At 51.2% G+C, this 20,353-nt stretch overlaps 1 protein-coding gene across 8 annotated transcripts in view; it reads left to right on the top strand.

The window, feature by feature from the left end:
* Nucleotides 1-18,002, top strand: part of Dlgap1 (DLG associated protein 1) — a 261,824-nt gene extending 243,822 nt beyond the window's left edge. For 3 of the 8 annotated variants that reach the window (XM_033757430.1, XM_033757432.1, XM_033757431.1), the window contains 3 exons: nucleotides 12,982-13,002; nucleotides 13,176-13,267; nucleotides 17,598-18,002. In XM_033757430.1, coding sequence (XP_033613321.1) covers nucleotides 12,982-13,002; nucleotides 13,176-13,267; nucleotides 17,598-17,816 — 332 coding nt within the window. In that variant the 3' untranslated portion in view covers nucleotides 17,817-18,002. The remainder of the gene's footprint in view (nucleotides 1-12,981; nucleotides 13,003-13,175; nucleotides 13,268-17,597) is intronic. The other 5 variants (XM_033757438.1, XM_033757433.1, XM_033757437.1 and 2 more) reach the window with 2 other exon arrangements.
* The last annotated feature ends 2,351 nt before the right edge of the window (nucleotides 18,003-20,353 follow it).

The following is a 20,353-nucleotide window of genomic DNA, read 5'->3' as shown; positions in this document are numbered from 1 at the left end:
GTGTGGCCGGAGCGCACGGCTCCTGCGCGGGGCGGTGTCAGGCGTGTCGTTTAGGTCCGTGGCTTCCTTTTTTCCCCTCTGAGAAAAAGCAGGCAGTGTGGAGGTGGTCTGGCTCTCCACCGTCATCCCGGTCCCCAGGACGATCTTGAGGTACTGCTGGTTCTCAGAGCCTTCCATCTTCGGTAGTTTCTAAGTCCGTAGGTACGGGAGCTTCGGGCATTTATCTTCTCAGTTTTATTACTCATCGACACACCTTAAGATGACGCTAGTGTGTGGATCGGCAGAAACCCAAGTTTACTGCATTGTTAAAGCCTGCCTAGCATGCGGTCTCTTTTAGATTTTAAAGAAGGCAAAAAGTCAGTCTCTGTGATAATTAACACAAATAACCTGTAAGCCCAGCAAACTTGGGAGGCTGAAGCAGGAGGATCACTAATTTGAGCCCAGACCGGGCAACTTAAGTGAGACCCTATCTCAAAATAACAGTATTTTTTTAAAAGGTTGGGGATAACGGGCCGGGGATTTGGCACAGCGGTTCCACTACCTGCCTCGAAAGCACAAGGACCTGAGTTTGATCCCCGGTACAAAAAAAAAAGTTTGGGGCTGTAGCTCAGTGCAAAGGCCCTGGGTTCAAATCCCCAGCACATAAATGATCTAATGGGTTAAAATAAACAAGAAAATACATAATCGGTGCCATTTTTTGCACACTATTATTTTCAAACTTGACCTTTTAACATTTATTGTTTAAAAGGAAAGTCACAACAAATCTGGATTCACAGGTCTTAACGGTTCATCCACGACTGGAGACTCCTGCCGCAGTGTAGACCAAACGCAGGTTAGAACCAGTGTCCAGCAGGTGGACAGGTCATATTGACAGCAGCCCCTCTGTCCCCACACTTAATTGGCTCTGGGAGGAGCAGTGGGGACCAAAATCTACCAGAACGGAACAGTTTTGGCTAGAAAGGTACCGAGCCACAGAGCAATGGATACCAACAGGTTGTGGCTCGTGTGTCAAATACGAAACAAATGACGAGTACTGGGACAAAAGTCTTGCATCAAGTTGCGTCCAGGGCCAAACTGGACAGGCCTCAAAGCCATTACCAGTACCAAGGTGAAACCCGTAGCCAGACGAAAGGAAGTGGCCCACAGCAACCGGAAGTCAGATACAAAGACCAATCAGGTACAGCCTCCCCCTGATAGATGGTTGCTTGTGATTGGCTGAGACTCAGTTGCTTATAATATTAGGTTACAGTTGGTTTCACAGCAAGTTAGCTTGCAGTTCACCATATACGGAGAAACCTGTAGGCCAAACCTAACATGTACAGTGCCAGCTTTAGGCCAAATTTAATTTAACCTTATTAACAAATGACAGGTTTACCTCAATTCTGAGACACATTTTACACATTTGCAACAATTTTGAAATTGGGATATAATGTGTAATCAGTGTGCATTTTAACATTGTATGTTTATTTTCCTTTGAAAAACTATTAAATTAACGGTGGATCTTTCAACTGATAGTATTTTTTAATCAAAAAAATTCAATGGTGGCCATAAAGCCTGCTTATTTTTGTGAGGGAATCACCTCGAAGAGTTCTGTCACAATATAGTTTTAATTTTATTTATTTATTTTTTTGAGACAGGGTCTCACTGTGTAGTCCAAGCTGACCTCAAAATCAAAGCAGTCCTCCTACCTCAGCCTCCTGAGCGCTGGGAATATAGATGCGGGCCACTGTGCCAACTTAGTTTTCATTTTGGGTCTTCTTTGGTGGCGGAAGTACAGGGGATCAAACTCAGGACTTTGCACGTGCCAAGCAGGCTCTGTGCCACTGAGCTACATGCCTGGCCCTTTGGTTTGCTTTTGTCTTTGGTTTTTGGTTTTTCGTTTTTTTAGACAAGTCCTCAGTATGTAATCCAAACTGGCCTTGGACTCACTGCATTGCCCAGATAGCCCCTGAACTCCAGGTCCTGCTGACTCAGCCTCCTAAGTGCTGGGATGATGCATTTTTAAAAATCTGTTTTAAAAATAACCATTTAGCTTTTTAATCACAAACATAAAAATATACATTAAAGTAGAGCATTTAATATAATGAACTCTTCACGTGTTCATCACTTTGTCCGGTAACTGGCCAGTCCTTCTTTCTTTTGTGTTTGGTACTGGGAGTTGAACATAGAACCTTTGCACTAAACTGCACTGACAGCTCATATGTGTATTCAACTATTTGAGAAAGGGACCCACTACACCACAAAGTGGCCCAGGCCGGGCTTGGACTTGCAATCCTCCTGCCTCAGCCTCCCAGAGGACTGCAGTTACAGACTTGGGTCACCATATCCAGCTCAGTCTTATTTTTCTTCTGTTTGTTTTGTTATTTTTGCCCGAGTACTTTCAAGGAAACCCAAAGTGTCATGTCACCTCACTATGTAGTTCACACTTACGAAGGACATTTATTAATCTTAGCCACACTTAACTTCCTAATGAAAACAATCATAATTTCCTTTCATTCTGGCAAGGAAAGAGAACGAGGTTTTGTTATTCTGCCATGCTGGCCTTGAACTCCTAGGATCAAGTGACCTGGAAGAGACATGCAGGGGGTGTCGTTGTTGTCCTCACACCACCGGGCAGCGGGCTAGGGACCCACAGGGCCACTCTGCTTCTGCTCACACAGCTCTGTGGCAGTGTCCTGTCCAGGGTCTCCACCTGTCACCTGTACTGCGCCCTCCTGCACCTTTGGTTGCCAGCCTAGAGCTGCAGATACCTTGGTACAACCAGTTCCCTGAAGGAAGCTCGCTCGCGTGCTCTCTCTCTCTCTCTCTCTCTCTCTCTCTCTCTCCCTCTCTCTCTGATACCGGGGATTAAACTTAGGACCTGTGCGGTGCCCCTGAGCTCAGGCCCCAGCCCTTCTGGCTCTCATCTTCATCAGCGTGGTGGTAAAGGAAGAGGCCAGGCCGGTTCAGTAAGCAGAACCGTGTGCCAAGCGACTGGGTTTTGTCTGTTTTTCGTCTGTACACATCAGGAAAAACCTGCCTTGATGACTAAGTCGAGCACAGTTACAGCCATGTCTTAGCCAATCATGGATACATTCTTTACTTCCTACTCTGGGATGCTCCTCTTGCTCCTACACCTTTTGTATGGAATTATTATTATTGTTGTTTTTGGAGGGTTTTTTGAGACAAGGTCTCAGTATGTAGCTCAGGCTGGCCTTGAACTTGCAGGGATCCTCCTGCCTCAGCCTCCCAAATGCTGGGTTTAAAGCCATGCCCTATCACAACCGGCTGTAATAAATTTTGTGTTCTTTTTTTGAAGAAAAAAAAAGTGGCTTCGTAATAAACTCCTCCCAGGAGATCCTGTCTTCGTAATCACCACAAAAAGATATATGTAGGACAGAAACAAACGTTCTAATCATACTCGCTTAATTTATTTTGTAGAGTATCAATTATCCTCTCTTTAAATAGTTGAAAATGTCTAGTGAATATGATGAGTGCTTCCCACTGCACACTAAAGTAGTAGTTGAGAGGCGGGGCACAGTGCTACACACCCATAACGCAATCGCTCGGGGAGGCTGAGGCAGGAGGATGGCAAGTTCAAGCCCAGCCCGGGTAATGGAACAACTCAGTGAGATCATGTCTCAAAATAAAGAATAAAAGGAGCTGGGGATGGAGCTCAGTGAGCAGGCCCTGGTTCAGTCCGCCATACCACACACACACACACACACACACACACACAATAGCTTATGAAATATCTTTCTTAACTCACAATATACTATGTCCACAGCAAAAAAATAAAATAGTTTAGCGGAGGAATCCATTGGAACCCTTTTCTCACGGGCACCTTGAGGTACGAGGGCCCTTGGCTGTCCGGAAGTTGTAATCATCTCTATTAGACCCTTGAGGAAGCAAAGATCCCGTCGTTTTGGAATCTGGAATCACTGCTCGGTTCCCCATCCATCCCGGTGACGCCGCCTTCGCCTTCTGGGAGAGGCCTGGCCGCGGGCGGGAACTCACCAAGCGCACTGCCAAGCGCAGCCAGTGCTGGCCAGCTCTTCCCCTCCAGGATAAAAGCAGAGCAGAACAAAGCCTCCCGTTCTTGTCTGCGTCCTGCACCGCCCCCCTTCCCAGCTGATAGTGGGGTTTGGCTGACACCCCAGTAACGCAGGTCTGCAGCCAGCGGGGTGCTCAACGTAGCTGCTGACAGATGCACTTGGCCGGCCCTGCCCGTTAAGTGACACCGGCTCTTCCCAGACAATGGTGCCCTTGTGCGGAACAGCTGTCCGGGAGGTGGCGGGCCGTGGGACGGAGACGCTGGTGTTAACTGGCGAGTGAAGCGGACAGATGGGACCAGCCTCGGGCTGCGGCGGGGCTCAGGTTTCAGCAGCCGGAGGATGTGTCTCCTGATGCTCCTTCTGCCTCTTCTCTGCCTACCAGGCGCGGTGGAACCCTGTGGGCAAGGTTCACATTTTAAAAACCTGCTATAGGAAGTGACGCGTTACCACCAGGCCCCCTCGGCATGCTCCCTCTCGCTTCGCACCTCCTGAAGCCGCTCTGGGGCCTTTTTCCTGAGTGTCCTTCTCAGGTGTGACAAATCCGGTAAATGGTGCTTCCAGGTGCCGCCCACCGGAAGGCGGGGTCCTAAAAACACGACGCTGGGTCCTCATCCACCTTATTCACCGGACCTGGTACCCTGCGACCTCTGGCCTCTGCTCATGACCATGAAAGGGAAACGTTCTGAATCGGGCCAGGACGTCGAGGCAGCCAGGACAGCTCAACTGCAGACACTCACGAAAGGGAGCTCCGGAGCGCTTCAGAAAGAGGCTGGAGGATGGGATGAGTGCCTGCCTGCAAAGCGAAGGGGAGCCTGGGGGTTCCCTAAAGCGAGCTGCCTTTAACGGGAATGCGTTCTTTAGAAAGTGAGATTGTTTACAAAGTAAGGTTCATTTTAACTTAGTTTATTTAAAAAGTAATGCATGTTTAAAATTTGAAGACACAGTATCTTCTGATCACTGCTCGCACGTGGGACTTGCTGGCTTTCGTCATCTGCGACAAGCTGCGGACCCGGAGCGTGAGTGGGCGGCAGGTGCAGGAGGCAGGCGCCCCCCCACCCCCCTGAGCCTGGGGGATGGTGGGGGGTGGCGAAGCTCGGCCTTGAGAGCCTGGGCCGGGTCAGGGCCTGGCCTGGTCCCAGCGCTGGCTGCTGGCCGAGGAGCTGCAAGGTCACCTCCTTGAGGGGTTGAGTCGGAGCCGTCAGCAGGCACGTGGGCCCCGGACCACAGCACCGTGGGCCACCAGGCCTTGCTGAGCAGGGAGCCAGATGGGTGGGACCGAGCTGCTTTTGGTTTGGTTCTCATCTTACTTTGAAAGTGAAGCTTTTTAGGGGGCCCTCCCCGTGCACACCCGCACACACACACACACGGGCACACACTTCCTGCTCTCTGCTTTGAGTCTCGGCCACCCTGAAATTAGTGAGCACAGGGGAAGAGGCAGGCTCCCAGAGGAAGTGCTGTGTGATGCTCCTGGGGATGACTTCCGAGTCTGCAGGTCTGAGGACCCTGCAGCGCTCCTTCCCTGCTGGTCCGGGGGCCGAGTGGGGCCAGAAGAGGCAGGGACCGGGACACCCAGCCCTGCTCCTCACTAGGGCATCTGCTATCCCAGAATTGCAGAGCGGCCTCAGATTATTTTCCTCACAGAGCAAGACCTCAGATTATTTTCACCAGTAAGAACTCTTTCAAGAACATTTGTGTGGAATACCAACGCCACAGACTCCAACGCAGTGTACAGTGCTTTTATTTTACTGGATCAAGGCAGATCGTGTGGATACAGAAGGAAAAAGAACTGCAAGTCAGTTTCTCTACTGCATACTCACACTTGTAACACAGACGCATCCCGCAGAGGGGTGGGGATTTCTCCTGCCAGCCAGCACAGAGGCGACTCATTCCACGGCAGACACCAGCAGGTGTCCTCTAATCCAGCTCGCCATGGACAGCAGCTCTCTGCCTGGACGTAGCATCCAGTCCTTCAGGTGAAGGTTCAGTTCCAAAGCCTGCACGCAACACACACACACACACACACACACACACACACACCCTGCAGTGCCAATCACAAGCCCAGGCTGTTCCACCTGTGCCTCTGAAAACCAGCTGTGAGGACTCCCGCGCCCCAGTGGGTTCTGCTCATTTCCCGGTGACACTTAGGTGGGCAGGAGGGGAGGTCACCAGCCCATGACAAAGGATGCCGGGAGGGAAGCAGACGCGGAAATGTGCAGGGCAGGATACGGGAGCGGCGTGCAGCCTCCTCCAGTGACCGCCTCTGGGACCCCCAGGCCCGGCCCTGGGTTTGTGTGGAGGCTTCCTGCAGAGGTGCGGTGCCAGCTTGGGCACTTCGGACCGGAGCCCAATGGGCTGACCAGCGCATCGGCTGCCTGTGCCCAGGTCCCCACCACAGCCCCCGGAAAGGGGTCCTGTCCGCCACGGTCACACCAGGCAGGTCCCACACTTCTTTATGGCCGAGCTGGCAGGAGAGGGTCAGAGCTCCTGGAGGCTGCCGTGGGGAAGACAAACTCCAGATGAATTCACGACTTTCCCAGGGGAAGGGAATTAGGAGCCAGGGACGGTATGCAAACCTCAGTGTAAGTTACAGGCTCACAGAGATGCACAGCTACTCTGTCTCTGTCCACTGTGCACAGCTGCACTTTCCCAGGAACCGGACAATAGGTAGGACACTATTTTACAGCTGGTGGGAGCTGAGAAATACGGACCCCAAACATAAGCAGCTTCTATAAGTGAGACTCCTGGAGAGGTCTGGACTCAAAACGACGAAATTAGTGGAGTTTTCTGTTGTTTTGTTTTTTCAACTTGCTCTGTTTTTTAAAAAGTTTGGGATCTTACTGTATTGCCAAGGCTGGTCCCTGCCTCCTGGGCTCAAGCGATTGTCCTGCCTCAGCCTTCTGAGTAGCTGGCCCAGGGGCGCACAGCACTGCATCCCTCACGTGCCTGCTCTTTATAACAAGCCGGTGTTTTCTTTCCAGAGCCACGTGGGAGCTCTGGCTTTCTTTAGAGCGTATGAAGCTTTCTATCGGAAAATTCAAATCTTTATTGTTAGCCCCTGATTTTGAGCTCCTAAAAAGAAAACAAGAGGCACTCATGTGAAATCCATGCGGGTCAGGAATAAAACAAGCCCATGTGCCCAGGACACCGAGTGACAGCAGCCAGGGGCACAGCGCTGCATGAGAAGCGTGTGGTGCCCCCCAGGTGGAGAAGGGACCAGGACACACTGGGCGCTTCCACAGGGACGGCCCCAGCCTGTGGGGCCCACCAGAATCCCAGTGCTGGGATTACAGATGTGCGCCACCACACCCGGCCATCCGTGTCCTTTTTGTGGCTGCCTCAGTGAGTGTCTGGAATGGACTTAAACACTTAACGTCAATTTCTTTCCAATAAATCCTAATGATGGGCCAGGCATGGTGGTGCATGCCTGTAATCTCAGCATTTGGGAGGCTGAGGCAGGAGGATCGCTGTGAGTTCGAGACCAGCCGGGGCTACATAGTAAGTTTCAGGTCAGTCTCAACTACGTAGTGAGACGCTGTCTCCAAAAAGAAAAAAAAACTAATGATGCATCCTCAGCATTTTATTCACCAGATCTGGCCCTGTAGGACTTCCGGCTCTTCCCCAAAGCCAAAATGACTGCGAAAGGGAAATAATTTGAATGGACTTGGGACATCAAGGCCGCCAGGACGGCACAACTAAGGACACTCAGGAAAGCGGCCAGGACGATGGGAGGAGGGTGTCAGAAGGAGGGGGGTCTTCCGAGGGCGCTCAGAGTGATGCGTCTTTCACTATAGTCGTTCTAAAGTAAACACTCCCTTGTGTCCTGATCACAGCGAACGTGGAGGGAGCCAGGGTGTGGAATCCCGGGCCAGACGCAGTGTCCTCGGGAAGGTGGAGAAAGCCGGGCTACAGGGGCGAGGTCAGATGGCAGCTGGGTGATGAAGCAGACCTCGCCTCTGGAGAACCAGGGCTTCAGGGACTGCGCAAGTCTGCAGGGCGGCCACCTCCAAGTGCCCCGCGCCAGGGGCCAAGGCGGGAAACAGCACACACTGATTTCTCAGGGTCCCAAGCCAGAAGCCTGGGACAAAGGAGTCTGTTTCTTCTCTCTCTGTCCTGGGCTTGCAGATGGTCGTCTGCTGTATGGGCACCAGACCCAGTGGACCAGGGCCCACACCGGTGCTCTATACCCCTCTCTGAGGAGCTGCCTCCCCACAGTCCTAGCCAGAGGGCCTGGGAGAAAGGGTTTTGTGTTAGCTGGAGGGGCCCACGAGGCCGGGGAGGACTCGAGGTGCTAGCAGACAGGCAGAGGTCTGGGAACAAGAGATGTCCACACTCAGCAGCTCCTGGAGCGCGGGAGGGGAAGGAAAAAGGACAAGAACACAGATGGGAGCGGCCCTCTTCTGGGATCCCAGCACTCTGGGAGGCTGAAGCAGGAGGATTGCAAGTTTGAGCCCGATCGGGTGGGAGGTTTGGAGGGCTGGGTATGGGGCAATATCAGAAGCAGACAGGACGTGGAGACGGAGTATCATGCAGGCCTCCTCTCATTTTCTTCATCTACTCAGGGGAGGGTTCGTGCCAGCTCTGTGGGACCAGGGGCCACGTTAAGCGCGAGCATGGACCCTTAGGGCTGCAGCAGGGCTCCTGTCTGGAGTCCCCAGAGCCTGTGATTACGTAGCTGGGCTTGTGGAGGGTGACTGCCTCGGGGCTGACAGCAGCCTCGCTGTTCGGAGGCGGGACCTGGTTGGAAGAGGCGGGACACTGGCAGCACGGCCTGCTGGGGTTCATCCCCGCCCTGGCTCCTCCCTTCTCTCTGCTCCTGGGCCCGCTATGCTTTGAGCAGCTCTTCTCACCCTTACCTCCCTGCCACGCTGTCCTCCCTTGGATCCAGCCAGCCCTGGCCTGAAATGTGAGCCAATAGAAACCTCTCCTCCTTTAAATTGTGGGTGTTGGGTATTGTATCTTAGTCACTGGGTCTCAGTGCCTTGCTCTACCTGCTGTCGCTGGGACCCTGAAACTAAGCTGCCTGGAGTCCCAGCAAGGTGACAAGAGGCGTTCCCTCCCCGCCCACCCGAGCCTCTGTGAAGTGTGATGGAGAGATGCAGTGAGCTGTTTTCAGTTTTATTACAGTGAAAGACACATTGCCGTGCATCTCCCCCAGATGCCCCTCGTGTTGAACTCACGCACGCCATCATCCTTGCCACCCTCTGAGGCAGCTCTGGAGCCAGCAGTGTCTTCAGTTACAGTGTCCTGGCTGCCTCAGTGTCCTGAATGGATCCCAAACATTTCCCTTCCGAGGTCATTTTGAGTTTGGGAAGAGCCAGAGGTCGCACAGTGTCTGATCCTGTGAACGCGGAGGGTGCAGAGGTGCTGGCACCGTTTTATCTGACAGACATTGCTGTATGTGCTTGATCAGGGACGTTGATCACATGATGTGGTGGTGAATGTTTAAATGAAAAATGTCTACAAGAAAAGACACACTGCCACGAGTCCCTTTCAGAATACTCAGAAGGGGGCCAGGGATGTAGCTCAGTGGTGCCATGCCTGCCTCGAGAGCACAAGGTCCTGAGTTCAAATCCCGGTACCGACAGAAAAAAAAAACAGAATACTCAAAATGCCCCCTTGATTTGAACACACTCATCCCATTGTGCTTGGCGATGTGTCTTTACTGAAATAATTTTTTTATCTAATTTAAGCATTTGCTGTATCTTTCCACCACTCCTTGTGATAAAAGCCACACCCCACAGGCTCCACGGACAGGGGAGAAATGCCCTTTCCTTCACGGCTGAGTACAGCAGAGTGTTTCACATCCTGCATTTCATAAATAACCCTCTTCCCCACAAAAGTCTTTCTCTGCTTCTTATTATGATGTGTGATCATCATTTATTATCTTGAGTTTGAGGCAGGGTCTCACTGTGTAGCCCAGGTTGGCCTCAAAATGTGTGACGGTGGCAGGGTCCGTGTGCTCCTCCCTCCACCCATCCATTGGCACTGGCTGGAAAGTGATGGTAAAGAAAAGAAACCACGCTCTGTGGATAAAGAAAATGGAATATCGTTCAACCTTAAAAAGAAATCACTCATATATGACAACCCAGGAGAACCCAGAGAACATTATATTAAGTGAAGCGAGCCAGCTGCAGAAAGACAATGCCATGCGTCTCTGTATACCAGGTACCGAAACCAGGCAGTTGGGGTGGCACGTGCCCAAGTCCCAGCAGCCCAGGAGGCTGAGGCAGGAGGATGGCTTGAGTCCAGGAATTTGAGACCAGCCTGAGCAACACAGTGAGATTCTGTCTTCAGAAGAAAAAGACAAACACGAAACAGGCAGATGGACCGAGTGAAGGAGAACGGTGGCTGGAGGGCGGGAGAAAGGAGAATAAGGCAACCGAGGGTTACGATGAGTCCGTTCTGGGGAGTGCCGACCCGCACCTGCACCCAGGAGGCTGGGGCTGCTGCCCCCTAGAGAGAGATGGCTAGGGCGGAAGTTCCAAGAAGGTTCAGGCCCCGTGTTTTGTAAACATTGAGGGAAAAGAGCACAGAGGACGGGGGAGGCAGGAATCCGCCCCCACAGGCTCACAGCACTACAGGAGGCTGAAGCAGGGGGATCGCACGTTCAAGCCCAGCCTGGGCTTCCTAGAGTGACCCCTTCCCCTGCGCCCAAAAGAGTACTTTGAAATCAGCGTCACTGTGCTTCTCTCTTATTCTTTCTTTACCAACTCCTGGCCTTCTGCTTTGTGCTCTCCGCCCCTGCTTTCCCAGTCATTCTGTATTCTTTTCTTACCTCCTCAGGGTGTATGTAGCAAACATTAAATTTACTTTCAGGAGAAAAGATTTTATCTCACATCCCAGAGGGTGTCTAATAGGAAAACAAAGGAACAAACTAAAAGCCAGAAAAACTGTAGCAGCAAGTTTCTTTGGTTTTGTTTTGTTTTGTTCTTGTTTTTTTGAGACAGAGTCTCACTATGTAGCCCAGACTGGCCTTGAACTCAACAGTGATCCTCCTGCCTCAGCCTCCACACCTGGAAGACTTTCTTTCCCTGTCTGTCTGTCTTTCTTTCTTTCTTTCTTTCTTTCTCTCTTTCTTTCTTTTGTACCGGGGATCAAACTCAGGTCCTTATGCTTATGAGGCAGGCAGTGGCACCACTGAGCTAAATCCCTAGCCCCAGAGTTTCTTTCTTAAAACTGAAGTGTTTTTGTTTCCATGGAAGAGAAGGGAATATAAGCTGCCATCTCCTTGTGCAAAGCCTTCCAGATTCATGGCTTCACTTGAGCTCGTCATTCTGATCCCAGGCCTAGGACACTGGACGATGCAAGTGTCCTATGGCCAGCAGGCAATTTCTACCCAGAAACACAGGGCGAAACCCAGGTTCTATTGCCAAGGCTCCCAACCCAGGGCCCTCTCTGGACTCTGCCAAGTGAGGAAAGCTGGCCCTTGCTGTACTCCAGGGAGACGTCACAGGAAGGCCCCCCACATGGTCCTGTGTCACCAGGACTGCTGAGGGCGGTGCTTTCTCCTCTGAGAACCACTGCTTCCCTTAGCTGATCCTAGTGGCATCTGACGCAGCTGGGATGGGAGAACCAACATTTTTAGAGGCATCAGAAGGCCAGGCACAGGGGCACAGCCTTCAATCGGAGCACTCAGGAGGCTGAGGCAGGAGGACTGCCACAAGTTCAAGGCCAGCCTGGGCTACACAGTGAAACCTCATCCCGAAACACAAACCAAAAGGTGTTTCCAAAGAGCTGGAGTCTCCGTAACAGTTCCCGGCCGCTGTGACCGCCACTCCTCAGAACCGTTCTGAGATGTGCTGTTGGAGTCCTGCCTGTTCGGAGTGGTTTCCTTGAGCCTCAGGGTCGGGCTGTCCTCCGCGTACCTCACTCATGTGGGGCAGGTGACCCAGAAGACACCTGCCCAGCCTTCGGGAGTTCCATCACCACGGAGCGGCGCAGACCGGCAGGGCAGCTTGCCGTCCTCGTCCCCTTCTTGTGCCTCTGACCACTCAGACGCTCGGTGAGGACTGAACCTTCACACTGAGCCACATCCCCAACCTTTGTAGTTTTTTTAAATCAATAACCTTCCCAGGCTGGGCTCAAACTTGGACCCTACCTGCCTGAGCCTACCAGACTGCAGGGAGTTTACTCTCTAGGGGTGAGTGGACTCCCATACAGCTAATTCTTCAACCAAAGAGGAAAGGTATAAGCATCCCAAAGACTGAAAATCAGATTGGAAAGAAAATAAACACACTTAGGCCAAGAAAATGATTGCCAGATGGGCTGTCGAGGGGGACCTGGGATAGGACTGAGGAGGTGAATGTCTGCTCCTGAGGTGTTTGGTGGGACCATGACATAGGGAGGAATAGATGAGCCAGATGTCGTGGTGCACACCTGTTGTCACAGCACTGGGGAGGCTGAGGTGGGAGGATCACCTGAAGTTCAAGGCCAACCTAGGCTACATAGTGGTATTCTATCTCAAAAATAGTAAATAAATTAATTAATTAAATAGAAATAAAAAGGAAAGAATGTGGAAATGCTGTGCGTTGCCTGGCTGGAGATGCTGAGATATTTGAGTCCTGCCCAGGTAGAACCCATTACCAGGTGGCCAGCTTTACATGCAGAAGAGCAAATTCCTCAAAAACCCTGGGAAATGAAGTTCCTTTCTCTCCTGTTTTTTTCTCAGACTTGCAGGGAATCTGCTGAGAAAAGGAGAACTAATTCCGCTCTGAGATTGTGAATTCTGTATAATTCAGAGCAGCCCAACCAAGATAGCTTAAAGCTCTGGGGGGGGGGTTCTAACCAGGTTTCCATTTCCGGTTCTGCCCCCACCTGGTCCGCTGGGCCCTGCAGCTGGCCGGAGGAAGGGCAGCAGGCCCCACACCTCAACTGTGCCAAAATCATCCTTGTGCGAAAGAGGTTTAAAAGCAACGCTTCTCTGGGTAGCGCAGGGCTGGGATGGAAAAGTCCAGCGTCCCGGAGGACCGTGCCCAAGCTGGGCAGAGACCTGGGGCTGAGGCGGCCAGGCCAGGCGGCGCAGGGTGGGTGCGGGGCCTGCCGTGTCCCTGCCTGGGACGGCGTGACTTGCTCTCTGCTGGATGAGGAGCCTGACTGCACCCCCAGCCCGCGTGTAAACTCCTTGTCTGTTTGCTTTTCCAGTTCTAGGGAAAATCCGAACAGCAGTGGGCAGTGCCCAACTCCTCATGGCCCAGAAATTCTACCAGTTCAGAGAACTGTGTGAAGAAAACCTGGTAGGTAACCTTCCCGTCACCCCCCTTCTCTGCTCCTGCAGGGCCCCCAAAAGAACTTGGACTCAGGCTGGCTCTGAACCTGGGTCATCCCGCCCAGCCTCACCTGGCAGGACCGCTGTTTCCAGACGCCTTCTTCAAACTGAAAATGTTTATCTTATACTTGTATAATCTTAGGAGAGAGGAAAAAAACTTCCATTTCCTGAATTATTATAACTGAAAATTTTCCACTTTCTTGGCTTTCTCATGATATCTCCGATTTTATTATTCCTAACTGAAATAATCAGCAGCCTGACATCTCAGAAATCATATTGCAAAGAAAATCACTTCGGATGGCGCTTCTCTTTCTAAAATAGCTGTCAATGGCTATTTTCTATTCAAGTTTTTGCTTTAATTCCCAAGACCAGAGGCCAAGGGTATCTATCACAAAGGACAGACATGATCTCCCTGAAATAAATGAGTTCTTCATCCTTCTTACATGTGTAAAAATAAAATAAAGCAAGATAAAGAAAGAAAAGCATCACTACCAGGGATAGCTTCTTTTTTCCGCAGTACCAGGGCTCAAACTCAGGACCGTGCGCTTGCAAGGCAGGCGCAGTGCCACTGAGCTAAATCCCCAGCCCAACGATAGTATTGTTAAAGCTGATTAAAAGTCAAAGGGCAAGACCTTTCTTGATTGAACTTTTAAAATAAAAATTGCTCCTGTGGCTCTAAGCGTAATTCCACAAGAATAGTTTTTGTGGCTCAAATGCTGGTCAAGATCTAACGTAGAAAATCAAAAGTGAATTATTTATGTATAGAAAGTGCAAACGTGATTACTTGCGATCTAAATGATCCAAAATATGATTTTGGAGTCTTAATTCTGTGTCGCAGATGCTTTCTTCACTCCCCACCAGAAATTTTGTTTGCAAGGGACCAAAAGACTAGAAACGACATAGCCAGACAGAACGCAATTGGAGCAAAGCACAAGGTGTACTCAGGGGAGGTGCTCTCCGTCCCCTCTTCCCCAAGCTTCTCTGCAGACCATCACACCGCGCACACACGCACACCCCTGTAGTAAACGCCTTGGTAAGTGGATCCACTTCAACATGTGTTTTATTGAGCTTCTGCCACGAGTCAGGTGTAGGAATCGCTAAGTCTGCCAGGCGCGGAGGTGTCCCAGGGCCCAGCTAACACACCGCCTTGTTCTCTAGAAGTAGGAGGGTCCCTCATAAAGCTCCCTGCTCACAGCGAGTCCGTGCAGGAGGAAGTCACCAGCGGGGTGCGGAGAGTCCTTGTTGGAAGAACTGCTAGACAGTTGGGCCAGTTTATTATGGTTAGAAAGTAAACACTGTGCAGACTTTAAAAATGAAATTGCAGACCACACTTTTGGCAAAGCTTGCTGATTTCTAGGAACTGTTAACCTTGAAAGCCAGTCCGCTGATTCCCGTTCCCGTAGACCGGCGTGGCTCTCACTGGAGACCACAGAAGGAGCGCAGATGCCTCGGCCGCTGACTTTACCGCTCACGCTGGTGAGATGTGAGTCTCTGACGTGGCCGCCGGACTGTGCCATTGGCGTGGCACTGCGAGCGTAGCAGTGACGCGTGAGGGCCACAGGGCTGGTCACTCCGGCCGCCGCAGGGAAGGGCAGCAGCGCCACACTCCGTCCTGGTTCGGTCCCCACAATGACCCGGTGGAGCCTAACAGGGACATTGTTCTCATGCGTTCCAGAGGAGGAGCAGGGGCGTGGGCATTCGGACTGTCCTCACTCCCTGCCCGTCCCTCCTCACCCCTGGATGACCTGGCGGCGGCACCGCGTGGATCTACGGCTGCCTCAAAGTGACTACGGTGGGTCAGAACCGAACCCTTCTTGCTGGAGGACGGAAACAGCAGCTCTCGACTGTGAAACACACGTGACCACAGGCAGCCCCAGGCGTGATGAGGGAGGGCAGGCGGCCTTTCCAGGCTACCTGGGCGGAGGCAGCCTCTTCCACCGTCCCCCTGCTTCCCGGAGGAGTGATGGCCACGGCCTGCTGCCCATGGCCTCCGTCCCGTCTCGCTGGAGAACGGCGGGCGCCCACACCCATTCCGCTCCCTAACACGTCCGTTTTCTGACATCGTGGGGTCGAAAGGACTCTTGGAGGGGAGGCCACGCGCTGCCCAAACCCAGGGGAGCGCACGCGAGAAGACACCACAGGGTCGGTTCCACACGGAGCCACAGGGACCCAAACCGGAAATCAGAGATCTCCCAGCTCTGACCCGTGGGGCACGGACACGGCACTATGAGCGGAAATTCCACACGGGCCCTCGCGGGACAGGTCACAGCCAGAAGGCAGGCGCCCTCCACACCACCTTCAGGCTGTGTATCGGCGAATGTGAGAATCAAATCCTAAAAAGCCCCGGATCCCAACCTGCAGACAGGGGCCATTCTACCTGTGTCATCTCTTGCACCTGTGACCTCAAACAATTTGGCCAACAGAGCCGGTGACCCAGGCGACTTCCCGGAACTTCAAAATGGAAACAGTTTTGTTTTTAGTTGCCAGGAAGGCCAAACAATGGCTGTGAGCTCAGGAAAGGTTTTGAGAAGCTCTGTGTCGAAGCTGTTATCTCTCTACCCTGAACATCTAAATGCTGAGAAACTTTTTGTTGTTTCCCAATCAGAATATCACAGAGAAGCACTTTTGCCCGTTCAGGTGTCATTAGAATGCAGGTTTCTTCCGTGCTAGGGGCAGAACCCAGGGCCCTGCACGCCCTAAGTGTGTGCATCAACTGAGCTGTACCCGGCCTCTGGGATCAACATTAATCCTGATCAAACCACTTAGAAATTTGGGAACTGACTTCTTCTGACGAGTTTTAGGATCAGGGATAGTTTTAGAACTATACATTTACAAACACATCTCAATCTATATTCTGAGCCAGGCCAATGACTCCAGTGCATCCAAGAACATTTCCTAGCAGTGGTTTTACTTCATTTTTATTCTTATGTATCTGGCATACATGATGATCACACTCCTCGTGGGGAGTTTGTCCGTGTACCCAACATCTTTTTTGTCCCCTTCTCCTCCGACCCTCTGTCTTCCCTCCAGCCCTTGTTCCCTTCCCATTTGCAAAATAGGAAATTTCCATTTTTCCCTTCAATTCTCCTTTTAAAATCCCTTTTCCCTCCATTTTCCCCCCTCCCTCCATCTCTTGTTTCCCTTCCCATTTGGAAATGATCCCCTACTTCCTCCTTTCTGTTATTTAGCACTTTATTTACCCTTCGGGTTTCTGTGATATTTAAATCCATGAGTCTGATTTACCTCCCTTAACATTATGGCCTCCAGTCGCTGAGGTGTGTCCTTCTTTACGGCAGAGTAGTACTCCAGCGCACATAAATACCACACTTAGGGATTCGTTTTAGGAGCACAAACTGGCCTCATGTATTATTTGCCTTGAGGCTCCCTAGTCCATCCAGGCGCCTCGAATGCCAAGAGATGACTGCAGGAGGGGTGAGCCGTTGCCTCAACCCCTTCTGTCTCTTGGTTGTATTTTTACCAGAGATGAAGGTTCATCCTTCCCGTGGTAGGGGTGTGTGGACAGGGACGAAGACGCGCCCTTAAACACCATGCTAGCAGCCGCGTGCGCGGGCGTACGCACATGTGTGGATGTGCTGTGTTCTCCCTCGCTGTGTTCTGCTGCAGTCAGAAAGCCGCCCACCTCCGGACTGGTCAGAGCAGTCCCATGATGAATGCCTCTGTTAGGAATATCTTTTTTCTTTTTTCTTTTTTTTGGTACCAGGGATTGAACTCGGGACCCTGTGCTTTGTGAGGAATATTGTAACAAACAGTGCTCTTTGGGGCCCAGGTGTGTACACTAGAGGTAAACTCTGCATCTCACACATGCAGGGTGCCGGGTTCAATCCCCTACACATGGCACTTTGAAAATAGTGTTTCATTACTTATCACTGATTGCTTAGCATTTCACTCCTCGTGTCTATAGGAGCCAGTGTTGATTCCTTACCTGTTCTGGGAGTAAACTGTGTGTCCTGCCCCCAAATATCCCACCTAAGAGACTGCATTTTCCCAAGGCCGTGGCTGCAGGATGTACGGTGTGTGGAACAGCCAGTGACATGGGCGTTTCCCGCAGCCTTGCCCAACTGACACAGACTCTCCCGTCTCACGAGAGAAATTCACAGCCTTGACACTGAGAACCACTGGCTCAGCCAAGGAGGGGACAGAACTACCACGTGCGGCCTCGTTTTCCCTCCTGTCTAAAGACCGACCTGAGCTCGCTGTCCCGTGCTGCCCGCCTCCCTGTGTCTGCCCCCCATTGTGATCGTCTCTAAAGCCTCCTGTTTTTTCTTTCTCTTGCACAGAATCCTAATGCCCATCCGAGACCCACCTCCCAGGACCTGGCGGGGTTTTGGGACATGCTGCAGTTGTCCATAGAAAACATTAGTATGAAATTTGATGAACTCCATCAGTTGAAGGCCAATAATTGGAAACAGACGGATCCTCTTGACAAGAAGGTAGAACAATGTAGATTTTGTATGGTTCACTTAAAAACCTGCACAAACCCCGGACCGTCTAAATAGGCTTTCGCATCCAGTCCTGCTGTTTACAATGTGAAATGGAGCTGATATCATATTAATTTCATTGTAATGACAATGTTTACATAGTAATCATTTGGGATATTATTATCTGTAATATGTTTCAGGCATATTTTTAAAGAAAAACTTGTCTTTGTGAATTGGAAAAATGGGAATGTGGCTTTTTTTTTTGTTAATTAAACTTTAAGTTAAACCATTTTAGTCACTGGAAGGAACTGCCTCCCTTTTGCTTTTTAAACTAAAATAAATGGCATCTTCAGTACATGATTCCATAGAGCAAGAGTTCAACTTCCTTACACCCGTAGGCTGTGTTTCTGAGAGAAACAAGAAGCCATGAGAAATAACTGAATTTGATAATCATTTCATAATAGGGTAATAAAAAGATCACGGTTGTTCAAGTCTGAAAATATACACCATGAAGTTTCACAGTAATTATAAAGGATGGAATTTTTTTTTAAGTTATATTTTTGGTTGATTTTGCCCGGGGGATTATTGCTCACTGGGGTCCACATGCAACAGTTTAGAAATAAAGACTTAAATTCTTTTACTTCAATTAATCAACCTTTGATGGTGGTGGTTTCCACCAGGCTCCTGCAGGCATCCAACATCCAGGCTCCTGCTGTGTATGACTTTTTTTTTTTTTTTTTTTAACTATTTGCTGTCCTATGACCTGAAGTCAAGTAGTTCTCTGTAAAGGAAGTGTGGCTATCTGGGGTGGTGGCGGCCCTGCCTTTTCCAAGTGCTAATGGCGATCCCGTCCACTGCACTGCTGCCCATCATGTGAGGGCCCTGGGGTCAGCGGCTTCCAGGAGAAACCCAGCCCCAAGGGATTGTCTGTGAGTGCAGGAGCAGGACGCTGTCCTCGAGGCCCATCTCCAACTCTGTCACATCGAACGGGTTTTAGTGTGCAGTGTGAAAGCACAGCTGACTCACTGTGGCCTCCTCCCTTGAGGAACCCAACGTTGTACCCCACCCACTTTTCTATGTGTTAAACCACCTAGCAAGGCTTTTAAACTGGGTCTTTTTTCAGAAAACAATACAGGTGTACACATGCTGGTGATTCGCTTTCCAGAGCTGATCCATCTAATTCCCTACTCCTTGATTATTTAAAAATCCACATTAAAAGTGAGCTGTGCAAAGAAAAGAAAGTGCCTAAAAAGTTTCCAACAGTCAGACCTTTAAAATATCCAGTTAGCCCACTGTGAAGACTTCAGGGTCACGGAGGCGGCCCTAAGCATGGCCTATGGGCGTATGGCGTGACCGTCACTAGTTAGCTTGGTCTTTAAGGTTTTAGATGCATTTTGGCTGTGATCACGGCTTTTCATTACCCCATGAACTTGAGGGAAAAGGACTGAGCTGGGGTCCTGTTTGCACTTTGCGTTTGGCTCCTTCCCTCCTTCCAGACCCCCAGACTCCTCCTTGAGCCACCGTGGGGACGATGGCAAGGGTCAGATGCTGCTCCAGCCTCTTCCCCAGCCAAGCGAAGGGCCCCATGCCAGGTGCTGCATGGGGACACAGGGTCCCCTGGCGGAGTCACTCCGTCAGATTTCCAGGGAACCCTCATGCTCCGGTTTTGAGGAACTCAGGCTGCTTTATGGAAAATGGAAACAGGTTTATGTGGACTTTGGCACAGCCTGAAAGCCAACATCCTTTCCTAAAACTCCTCTGTAGTTCTGCTGCAACTTCCCCACCACCTACCTCCCTTTCCTGCCAAGGGGTGGAGGGTGGTGCTGAGAATATCTGCCCCCATCCAGCTGGCTGCCGATAAGCAGAGTGGCCCCAGCAGACCTGGATTGCATTGTCACGGGCCGCTTCTCTCCCCGAGAGTGGAGTGGCCTGAGGCCCCCCGGGAGCGGGAAGGCCCCGTGTCCCGCTGTGGGTGTCCAGGGCGTTGCTGTGTCAGTGATGTGCACAGGGCATCGCCACAGTGGCCTCTAGAGCTGACGGGCACAGCCTTGCAGCCTCGCTTCCTCCTTTGGGGACAGGAGGCCGAGTGGCCCTGGGACACTGGGAAGAGGTTTCCAAAGTCTGATGGCTCCTGACAAGTGGCTGCTTAGAGCGGAAGCTGAGTTCCAGATGCCTCTGCAGCGGCTCTCCTGGCCCTGTCTGACACCAGGAAGGGTCAGGTGTCAGCAGAGAGAACCACAATCCTGTGCTGGGAGCCCCAGCCTTGGGGAACGGGTGTGTTTAAATTTTATCTCTAAACAAAGAGATACATTTTGGTTTTTTGAGATAAGGTCTCTCTATGTAGTCCAGGCTGGCCATCCTCCTGCCTCAGCCTCCTAAGGGCCGGGATTCCAGGCGTGGTGGCCCACATGCATTTTACATCCCCATGTCTTGCCCTTGCAGAGAGCTAGTTCTGCAATCCAGTTTGTTTCCCGGGATTTCTCCCCCTTTTCCCCTCTGCATCTTTTGAGTACCCAAAGAAGCGAAAATTGTGTGCAGGGAACAGCTCAGAACCAGCTGCCCCTAGGGTTAAAGGCGAGGAAATGTGTGTGCGTGTGTGTTCCAACTCCTGACCT

This window comes from Fukomys damarensis, unplaced genomic scaffold (assembly GCF_012274545.1).
Source record: "Fukomys damarensis isolate Sample0158 unplaced genomic scaffold, DMR_v1.0_HiC HiC_scaffold_30, whole genome shotgun sequence".
In the NCBI taxonomy this organism is placed as follows: domain Eukaryota; kingdom Metazoa; phylum Chordata; class Mammalia; order Rodentia; family Bathyergidae; genus Fukomys; species Fukomys damarensis.
This window is presented reverse-complemented; position numbering and strand designations above follow the sequence as displayed.